The sequence below is a fragment of the Panthera pardus genome, unplaced genomic scaffold (genome assembly GCF_024362965.1).
Source record: "Panthera pardus isolate Hobbes unplaced genomic scaffold, ASM2436296v1 HiC_scaffold_13, whole genome shotgun sequence".
NCBI lineage: Eukaryota > Metazoa > Chordata > Mammalia > Carnivora > Felidae > Panthera > Panthera pardus.
In genome coordinates, this window is record NW_026526688.1 from 140,366,670 (window position 1) to 140,377,729 (window position 11,060).

The following is an 11,060-nucleotide window of genomic DNA, read 5'->3' on the forward strand; positions in this document are numbered from 1 at the left end:
GGAAGGGGATCTGAGTGGGTATTTCTGGGGTGTGTGCAATGTTCTGGTTCTCGATCTATATTCTGGCTATATGGATTTATTCAGTTCGTCAAAGTTTACCCATATGTATCCAAAACAAGAAATTGAAAATTGAAACAAATAAAAGAATAGTGGCAGCAACAGTCCAAACATTGCATTTTAAAACCAAGGAGATCCTAATAAACTGCACATCCCCACCCCCTAAGCCTTGCGTGCGCATCAGGAATATAACGTGAAAACCTCATTGGCTGGGACTAGGTGGCGCACTTCGAAAGCCGTGTCTTAGCACCGCCCCTTCAGTCTCTAGGGTGTCCTGCCTTCCCGACAGCCAGCGTCCGTGTCGTCCAGTCCTACGACTTCGGCTCCCTGGACTCAAGTCCTTGAGTCAAAAAGTGACTCTTGCGCTTGGTGGCAGCCTCTTTTCGGTGACCACCATCTAACTCCCATTTGCTACCCGCCGCCATTATGAACATCCGCAATGCTCGGCCAGACGACCTGATTAACATGCAACACTGCAACCTTCTTTGCCTTCCCGAGAACTACCAAATGAAATACTATTTCTACCACAGCCTTTCCTGGCCCCAGCTTTCTTACATTGCTGAGGACGAGAACGGGAAGATTGTGGGCTATGTCCTGGCCAAAATGGAGGAGGACCCAGATGATGTCCCCCATGGACATATCACCTCACTGGCTGTGAAGCGATCGCACCGGCGCCTCGGCCTGGCCCAGAAGCTGATGGAGCAGGCCTCCTGGGCCATGATCGAGAACTTTAGCGCCAAGTACGTGTCCCTGCACGTCAGGAAGAGTAACCGAGCAGCCTTGCACCTCTATTCTAACACCCTCAACTTCCAGGTTAGTGAGGTGGAACCCAAATACTATGCAGATGGGGAAGATGCTTATGCTATGAAGAGGGATCTCTCGCACATGGCCAATGAGCTGAGAAGGCAGCCAGAGCTGAAGGGGAAGGGCAGGTACGTGGTGCTGGGCTCCAAGGAAAACCAGGAAACCCAGGGAAGCACACTCCCTAGTTCTGAAGAGGATGGTGAGGAGGAGAAGATCCCGGCCGCTGATGATAGTAGCAATGACCACAAGGAACCCAGCGAGTCCACGGAGAGCACCGATGCCCAGAACAGCTCAGAAGATTCAGAGTCTACCTCCTAGAACCTGCTTAAGGTATTCTGTTTTCCCTGATCCAATCCCTTGCTACCCTAAATACTGTGACCTGCCCCATCCCATCCTACCCCATCGCATCCCAGTCCTGCTGGACCACCTGGTGACCTGGAGGAAGAGTACAGACTGGGTTAGAGCAAACTCATTGCTCACTACTGGAAGTTAATAGGACTCCCATTCATACACTAAAAGTAGATTAAATTCAGTAAAAGAAACCAACATTTTCCCTGCTTTTTTGGTGTGAATTATATTTCAGCGTGTCCACATAGTTGGTGGAAGAAATTTCTTCTTTATGGAATTACAGCTAATAAATGCAGAATGAATAATAGGACTATAAAATCACTATTTTGCAACTCTTGATGAAATAATAGATCTAGCCCACTGTCATCAGTGGCTAACACTATTAGGTGAAAGTTGAAGCCACTTTGTCATTATGAATCAGACTGACAACGCTTGAAGTCACTGGGCAAGTGTAACATCACCAAAAGAGTGCCTGGCAAATGTCATATGTCTCCTAACGCAATACTAAGTGCACAGTAATACCTGTGAAATATTCTTGCCCAAAGAAAATTTTATGTGTGAGCATGTGTGTGTGACATTAATCTTGAATACAAACAAGGCTTTAGATCTAACTATCATTTTTAAAGAAAAAAAAAAAAGGGACATTAAACCTTGCCATGATGCAATCAGCCAAATCCAGAGTGAGACAATTTTTACAGAACAAATGACCTGGTTTCTCCAATAAACAAAATGTCATTTTTTAAAAAGGAGGAGGAATTTGTTAAAATATATTAACCAAATGCTACTGTTGTGGACATTGTTTGGGTCCTGATTTAAACAAGTCAAATACAAGACATTTTGAGACAACCAAGCAAAATTTGAACACGGGCTGTGTTATTAAGGAATGGTCAATGATTTTGTTTGGTGAGCTAACTGGTATTGTATTTTTTTAAGTCTTCATCTGTTAGAGATACATACTGAAATAATTTGAAGTGAAAGAATAGGAGGTCTCAGATCTACTTTAAAATATTCCAGCAAAAAAAAAAATAAAGAGGAAAAAAGTTGGGGGGCAAGAAATGTATAAAATAAGAACGGCAACATATGATCATTCTTGAGGTTGCCAATAGGTACTTGAGGGGTTCATTGTGCTATTCTTTACTCTTTCGAATGTGTGAAAATTGACATAAAAATTTCAAAGAACCAAAATTATTATACTTTCTAATACACGTTAGTACTAATACAAAGCAGCCACTAAAAGGTAGTTTTAAAAGACTATTTCATTTCCCTCAGGAACTTTCTAACACCCTAAGAATTTCAAAGATCAGTGAGCTACTGTCAATGTAGAAGCTTTAAATTCTAAACACAGTCACCTTACCCTTACATGTGAAAAAGGCAACTTTCTCATAACAAAGCCCAGTCATGAGTGATAGACATTACATATAGTTAAAATAAATGCTGTTTGATTTACTCATCCATAAACATTTTTACTTGCCAGGGCATGAGGCTTGGGGTTGGTATACAATTGTGATCTGGACAGGTTGATGTTTATATCCCATAACACTTAAAAATAAATGCATTCTATTTTTTTACACATTTTAATGCTGAAACCCAAACTGTATTGCACACTAACCCTATTTTATTTTTCATTCATGTGGTTCCATAGGTTATAAAAATTTGTTTAAAAAAGAGTCTGTCCTCAGAGGAGTCTTTGCATCTGGCTTTTAACAACCTGAATGTTTCAAAATGACTGATTCATTTAGTCTAAGGTTAAGATAAAGGCAGCAAAACAGTCTAAAAGGGAAGGTAAAATTAAACAAAACTTAATTTCTTAAGAGAAGTGTTGTCAGATTTTTATCTGCCTTAAGAACCCTGAAGGAGGTGGGGGTTTGGTTAAATAAGTGATGGAGATTAAGGAGTGCACTTGGCATAATGAGCACCGGGTGATGTGATGAAGTGTTGAATTGCTATACTGTGTACATGAAACTCTTATAACACTGTATGTGAACTAACTGCAATTAAAATAAATACTTAAAATCAGGGGGAAAAAACCCTCTGAAGGGTTCTGTCAAGACTATCTAATTCAACAAGCCTTTTAAAAAATTACCAATTTTAAAATTCCTGTATAGAAGGACTTATAGAATATTGATCTCATCTTTGTGGTACTGGCTTCTCTTCACTTGTTACCCTGCAGCTAAGAAGGATTTTAAGTGGAACAGAGCTAGTTGAAGATAGCTTTAAAAAAATAAATTATATATATTCATATATAAAGGATTTATATTTTTTTAGTTTTCATGTTATTTAGATTTTTATTACATATATTTACATTGATATTTATATGTATATAGTTTGATGAATTCAAAAGTAGTTACTATGAGAAACAAAAATGACTGTCACCCTAATAGGGGACAAGAAAAAATAAATATGAAATAAGAAAATTATTGTGTGACAATTATAAATCTCAGGGTCCAAATTCAGGCATAACTGAAGTGTTTCTTTATGTTACTGTTACTAAACTTTATTTCTAAGTTCAAGGAGATGTTTCCTGCACTTGGCATCATTATCCTTCTAAGTTGATATTTGCTGAGTCATCTTCATGGACCCCATCAATCTTTGGTCCTCACTATATACTTCAAAGTCCTTTCTACCCAGAGGCCTCTTAAGGTCTCTACACTCTCTGTCATGTTTGGGCCATTTTCGTAGCACAAGGATTAGTCTACATAGGCTAACTGTTCTAAAAAATAATAACCTGCAGTCTCAGTAAGTTAACAGAATACCTGCTTATTTCTCACATCTTAGTCCAATGTAGGTCATCAGTGCGATTGGGATATGAAAGGGAGAGGAAAAAAGGGACTCCTGAATAACTGTAAAGTTATTCAGGAATCCATCTAGAACAATTGTTCGTAACTTTTTTTGTTCCATAGCCTCCTTTGGCGATCTGGTGAAGCCTAGGGATCCCTTCTAATAAAACTGTTTTTTAAAGACATACAAATTATATGGGATTTCAAAGGAAACCACTTTTATTGAAATACAGTTAGAGTTAAACTCTGTTTAAATAAATTTATTCCCATATGAAATTTAAATATCAAGCAGTGGGTCTCATTATGTTACTTCAATGAGAGTTTAGTTGTAGATGATATTTTGAGATACCTTCAACAGCTGTAATATAATTTAAAAATACCTATGGTTTAGGTGTTCTGGTCGGTGACAAAGCCACACGTAATGCTGGTACTGCTATGCATTGGTGCCTACATTCATAATAGAAGGAAATGCTAAATTTCGTTAAAGGTTAATGAAAATACAGGGGTTTTTTTTGTTCCAGATCCAAGGTCATCATCTCCTAAATTCTATTATTAAATATCAGATTAAGAACCCCTGATTCAGTGACTCTGTCATTTTCTAGAATCATGTGTCCACTACGGGTTTACACACATTCAGCTTGCAGATAGGGGAAGAGAATTTACACAGAGGTTTATGTAGGTTTTAAAAGTCTGTACCACTTTTCTAACTAACTGCAGGGGAAGCTAGGAAATGTAGTTTAGCTGTGTGCCCAGGAGGAAAAATAATGACTTCTGGTAATGAGACAGCATAGTTTCTGCAACATTGGGAAACATCCTAGTGGTGCTGTGGAGTATCAGAAATTCTGCTTCCCCACAGAGCTTGGGAACATTCTGCTGCTCCCTCTCCAAAATGTGGCCCAGGGAACTCTTGAGGCCACCCAGTGCTACCTGCTTAGTCGCGTGACACATGTTTTCTGCTCTTGTACAAACTTGGGCGTGGGAAACTGGGATTCTGCCACCTTGCTGCCTTTATGCCTCTCATTAAAGCCTGGAAGAAATGCCCCTTCTATTCTGAGATCCCTTAAACTGCCTAAAATCTCAGTTATCATCCTACTCAACAGGGTCACACTAGTATATACACTTAGTTGTCTGAATGGGAAAAGCCTGTGAGGACAGAAAGAACAGGAAGAAAAAAATTTAAAGGTTAATTATCCTGCCACAGTTATGGCACACCCTCTTGTGGAGGTGGAGTTCAAATACCTACGGAATAAAGTCCTGAAAGAATAACTTTCCATTTTCCTTTATCTCCTCCATTGGGTCTAGGCAACAGAGATGGTTAAAGTTAGAAGTGATGGTGAATAGGGCAATTGGTAAAGGAAACTGAATGTCTTCATGTACAAAGTAATAAAAATTACTGCTAAAAATATGAGAACTCACTATGTTGTAGATACTATTCTAGGGAGTGTCTATGAATGCTCTCATTTAATCTTCATAACATCCCCAGAAGTAGGTACTATTACTCCATTTTATAGATGAGGGCTGCATGTCTTACAGATGATAAGTGGAGAACAGGGACGCAAACCACGGTAGTGAGATTCCGTGATGGTACGGATTAAATGAGACAGTTCCTGTAAATTGCTTAGCACAATACCTCACATACAAATATTCTGTAAATTTTAGCTCTTAATATAATCTGTAGTAATAGGAACCATTCAACCTCTTTCCTTTTCTTTTCCACAGTAATCAAATGATAGACTGTTGTGTATGAGCAGCAACAGTTTGCAATCTTGGAAGGGAGATGCATCTTAATGATTAAAATAGCTTTCACTGACAAGCTGAATGTCAAAGCATTCAGCTGAATCAATGCTAATCAACAGCAAAGTTTCTAGGGAGCCATAGCAATGAAGACAGGTCAGTTCAAAACATGCTAGTTGAGGCAGGAATGCCATCAAGCTGATGCTTATCTCCTGACAAGAAATATGTGCTTGATGATTAATAACAAAAAAGAAAAAAAAAAAACACAAAAATCTCAAAATTTTCCATTGACTTGGCAATACTGAGTTAGCCAGGGTTACTTCAGCGACTCTCCTTTCTGGTTTATTCTTTCTGTCGCTAAGCTGTCATCCTAACAAAAAGTTGTTAAATGTTCACATGAGCATTCACTGAAATAGACTGTTCTTAATTTTACCAGACAACTAATTATAACTGGAATGATATAATGAAATATGGAAGAAAGTTAGAGACTGACAGATCTGGTAAATTCCTAGTATAACCTTACCCCAGATATGCCAGAAACCATAGATTTCAATGCAAATGCACTCTATGAAGATAAAGAGGGGGTTGGGAAGAGATAAAACATTGTTTTTGAAATACTAATCAGATAGATACAATTTGTTGAATTATTTATAATCTCTAACAATGTCACTTTTCAGTCAGTGAATGATGTATATTTAGGGTGAATGAAATACCAACTTTGTCAGGGGTAACTGATAAAAGCAGAGGTTTTTCCTAAATTCTGTACTCTATCTGTGCTCCAGTATATAAATTCTAATGAGCTTTATGGTAAAAGATACAAGGAAGAGATGATATGTGAATGGCAGTGGTCTAGGAACCAGAGGAACAAACGCAAAATGCAGAATGAAAACATTCTGCAATGCTTTTCTATGGACTAATATCCTCAAAACACCATAGGTTTTTTTTTTTTTCTTTCTTTAAGCAAACCATAAAAGTAAAGCATAAGTTCTGTTTTGTGTTCATAAAATCTTGTTAATAATTAAAATATTTCTCAGGCTTCCATTGCCCACCTTTAAGAAATCTGGATATGTAAAAATTTGAACTTTAATAAGCTCAATTCAGGGCTTTAATATTCATATTTTAAAAAGAATCATTATAAAAAATGTCTGTACCATTAAACAGCAAACTACCCTAGGGCATTTATTATTTCATTATTTGACTTTTAAAATTTAACTTCTTAAAATGATCAAGCAGTACTTACTGAGAAAATTAAAACAACTATGTAATATTTGGTTTTTGTATAACTACCTTTGCATGCCTATCTTAATTCTATTTGAAACACATTGAAAAAGGTAATGATAATAGTCTTTCTGACCCATTCTCTCACATCTTATTATTTTTCTATTACAGTAAATACACTTTAAAAAAAATAAGATCTTTGTATTGTGTGCCTCTGACTGTCCTGCAACTTGATTTACTATTGTTATTCTAGAAACTGACTTTTCTGTAAGTATGATTTTGTGGAAAACAAAATGCTTTTTAACTTCTCTGTGCATCCTAGCCTTTATGTTCTTATTTTTATTTTATAGACGAGAAAAATGCACCTTTCCTGTTGTAACGTCCTGTTGTTTTGTTGGCAGCCGTTCAGCAATGGGCAGCAATACTCGACTAGCTTTTCTTTAACTTATGTATTCCGTTCACATATCCTATACACCTTTCTACCTTGCTAAGGATAGGGTCCATGTCTCATTTATCTTTGTTTCCTAAACTCTTGGCACATTATTCATTCATGGTAGGTACTCAGTAAATATTCATTGAAGGAAGGAAGGAAGGAAACTCCCAAATTACCTCTGCAGTAATTTTAAAAAGGAAAGTGGGGAAAAGGTATAAAAGGTACTACTTCCTATTACCTAATATAATTAGGACACCTTTAGGTTATGAATAAAGAGACATAATGGATATTTTGGTTTCATCTCCAGGCCTCACAGAGAGAAAATGTGACTTATAGAATCAAACACATTGTATCCAGCTTATCAAGAGCTAAAAAAGGCCTCTCCTTTCTTAAGAATTGAAATAAATTTCTTTTTGAGTGGAGTAGGATGGGCTAGAATTTGAAGATGCCAAGAAAAAGCATCTTGGTTTCTTTAGGTTTAAAATAGGATTTTGCAGGGTGTTTCAGTGTTCTCCCTCCTCCCCGTTCTCCTGGAAGAAGTGGCTTTTAGGTGTCAGGAAAAGTTCATGTGTCCTCATGGCTGAGAGGGGAGAGAGCCCCAGATCCCTGTGTGGATCTTTGTGCTGTCATCTAAATTCTCACTGGCATCCACAGAGATAGATCTAGTCTAAACGGGCTACTGGTACCTTATTGGTCTGCTGCTAAAGCCAGTATTTTTTTCTTTTAGAGTGGTTAAAACCTGTAGCCTTCTCTTGCTCACCTGCTCTCTTCTCACTTCTCAACAGCATTGCAGTTCCTCGCGTCTCAGCCACGCCTGCCCTCTGAGCCCTGGCTCAGCCTATATGCTCTGCAGCACCTTTTCTGGGGTCATCTCACAGTGACCCCAATGGCTTCTCACTCTCAACAACCTTCCACATATCTCACTGCGATTATAAAGGAACACCTGGATACCAGAGCCTCCTGCACAAGAGCCAAGAAAGTTTGAGGCCTCCCATCACAGAACCTTCTTTGGCCTCCTCACACCATGCCGCCGTTTTACTGTTTGTTGTAGTCCTGTGCTGGGTGTGGTTGTCTGGCAAGGTTGCCTCTTCCTGGAATGCTAAACAGGAAGCCCCTCTGCTTTCAGTTTTTGCCATTATTTATCTGGGTTCTCATCCTTGAGGGGGCTGTCAGAACCATCAAGTCAGACCTTGTGCCCCTTTCCTCTTCTTTCTTCCTCTTTGCTGTAAGAAGTATTCTGTTTTCTCTTCTTTTCTCTGGGAACTCATCCTCTGTCATACCCTTCCCTTTCTTGAGGAGGTATTCTCCTTTCCAGTGGGAGAAAGTCATGAGCAAGAGCCTCTACAATGTAATCAGAACTTGGAGATTTTAAGAAAAGGACAACCAGTAATTAAATTGTAATATCTGATCTCCTTGTTTGTGTCAATTTGGTTTTCTTGTTAAGGACGTAACTTGCCATTTACTGCGTGCCAATGATATTCAGGCAATGCTAGGATTCTTATTAATGACATATTTAATTTTCTCAGCAACCTTACAAGGTAGGCTTATTATTCCTGTTTTATAGATGAGGAAACTGAAACTCAAAGAAGCAAAGTAAATATCTAGGATCTGAACCTGAGTCGATTTGAATTCAAGGCCAAACTTCCTTTCACTTTCCTATTACCACTCTTTGCATTTTATTTATAAAAGTGTGAAAACTATAGCAAAAAAAGAAAATCTATGGTTTAAAATGTTCTGTTGACTTGATCCATGGCAACTCTATGTCATTTGTAAATATCTGTATATAATCCACCGCTATAATTCTGTTTTACTCTTTTTCTCCAGTAAAAATAAGTGAAGACAAAGTACTTTGACCTCTGCAGTATAAGTCACCAGATAAATACAGAGTTACCATTACTTAACGTAGCTCTTATATCCCTGAATGTGAATTACCATAGTATATAACATTTCCTATGTTTAAGTTTTTATGAAAACCAGTGTATATGGTTTTAAGTCAAATCCTTGACATTAACCATCTGATGACAAGAAATAAATCTGTTCTCTGTAATCATAATCAGCCCTGCTAAGCACTTCTTACAAATCTGCCCCAATGCACTCTAAGAATGCTTACCTAATAGTAAATGATTGCCTGAGGCATATAAAAGTTTCTTCCCTACACAATAAGGATTTGCTGTTTCCTGTGGTAATACAAACCTCTCATCTATCTTTCCATTTTTCCTTTTTTTCTTTTTAATTTTCTCTCCCAGCTCTAAAACTATTCCTTCCCCTCAAGCATGTGTTTATCTCTTTATTTTTAAATATTGCAGCTTTCTAACATCTGTCTCTAGGGCAGCATAATCTTACTGATGAAATATTCCATGTTTTCCTTGAGCCCTTGTCAATATGTCTTCGTGTTAACAGCTTAGCAGATGGAGAAACAGAAGGAGTAGCCTCAGCTTACCTGAATGATTTCTCTCCAGCACCAGGCACATTACTGTCTGTATGAACTTGATGATAGGAATTGGAGTAATTGGAAAATAAGAAATGATATCTGAGTTTTGCAGTGTTATTTACTAAAACTATTGGCTGCTTTTCTTTGTTACCATTATATCCTTTTTCCCAGTCTCCTACCAAAAGAAGGCAGAATTATAGCAACTACCTAGTTTGGACTGTGCCTATGTAGATAATGAAAGTAAAATAAACAATAATACTAATATTGCTTTGGATGTAAATTAGCATGTTCCCAAGCGGTTCCAGAGTAATAATGGTGATTTAGCAGCAGCAGCAGCTTTCTGGAACACTGAAATGGAGGGAACCTGTGACACTTCTGTTTGTAATAACATTGTTCTTCGTGTAGAACAAAGTTTTGTCGTTTTTTAAATGGGCTGACTTCTTTTTACTTAAATACAATCCTGGAAAGACATCAGCAAGACTTTGAAGCAAGGATGTAGGGTAGTTAATGGTGAGCACCGTTGTACTAGCTGGAGAGAATGGCCCACACCCTCTCCTTTACTTGGAAGAACCTACTGGATGGGCTCAGGTCTGTCAGAAAATTATTCAGAAATATTAATTCTCAAGATGAAAAGTTTTCTTTGGCCAAAAGAGAGAAACTTGCGAATGAAGCCTGTGAGTTACCTAGTTCAAATCTGTATGATTTTCCCTTTGAAAATGAGAACGAGGGGCAGGAGATGCTCATCTAAAATAAAAGTAATGGGGTGTGTGGATGTGTTAGAAAAGTAGGGAGTTGTGCTGGAAGATAGTTCAAAGCTGGGAAAATCTGGAAAGGATCAGGACTCTGAAATAGCTGAAGGGAAGTTTTCTCAAATTTTTACTTGCAGATGAATCCTCTCAGGGATCATGTTAAAACTGCGGATTTTTGTTTCAGTGGGTCTGGGGTGGGGGCTGAGTGTCTGCATTTCTAATTAGTTCCTAGACAACACTGATCTTGCTGGTCTAGGAACCACACTTTGCCTAGTGAGGGTCTTAAAGCTCATCTCCCACTTTGGAACTGAGTTCAGAACACCTGTGACTGGCCCTTGGGTCAGTTTGGATTAGACACTAATTCAGAATCCCATTCTGAAATACACAGTCACATAAGTCCGATTTGTCTTTGGAATTTTGTTACATTACATTGACAGCCTAATAATTTCAATAAAAATTCCAGATATATTTCATCAAAACGTGTACACCAAAAAAGTGTATATACACAG

General features: G+C 38.0%; 1 protein-coding gene across 1 annotated transcript; it reads left to right on the plus strand.

Annotated features, from left to right (window-relative positions):
* Positions 1 to 329: 329 nt before the first annotated feature.
* NAA11 (N-alpha-acetyltransferase 11, NatA catalytic subunit) lies at positions 330 to 8,779 on the plus strand. The gene is made up of 2 exons (XM_019466549.2): positions 330 to 1,191; positions 8,157 to 8,779. The coding sequence occupies exon 1, from the start codon at positions 484 to 486 to the stop codon at positions 1,177 to 1,179; it is 696 nt and encodes a 231-aa protein (XP_019322094.1). The 5' UTR covers positions 330 to 483; the 3' UTR covers positions 1,180 to 1,191; positions 8,157 to 8,779.
* Positions 8,780 to 11,060: the final 2,281 nt, after the last annotated feature.

Bases quoted from the DNA above. Each gene is read 5' to 3' on its own strand.
- NAA11 (XM_019466549.2), top strand. From the start codon at position 484: ATGAACATCCGCAATGCTCGGCCAGACGACCTGATTAACATGCAACAC.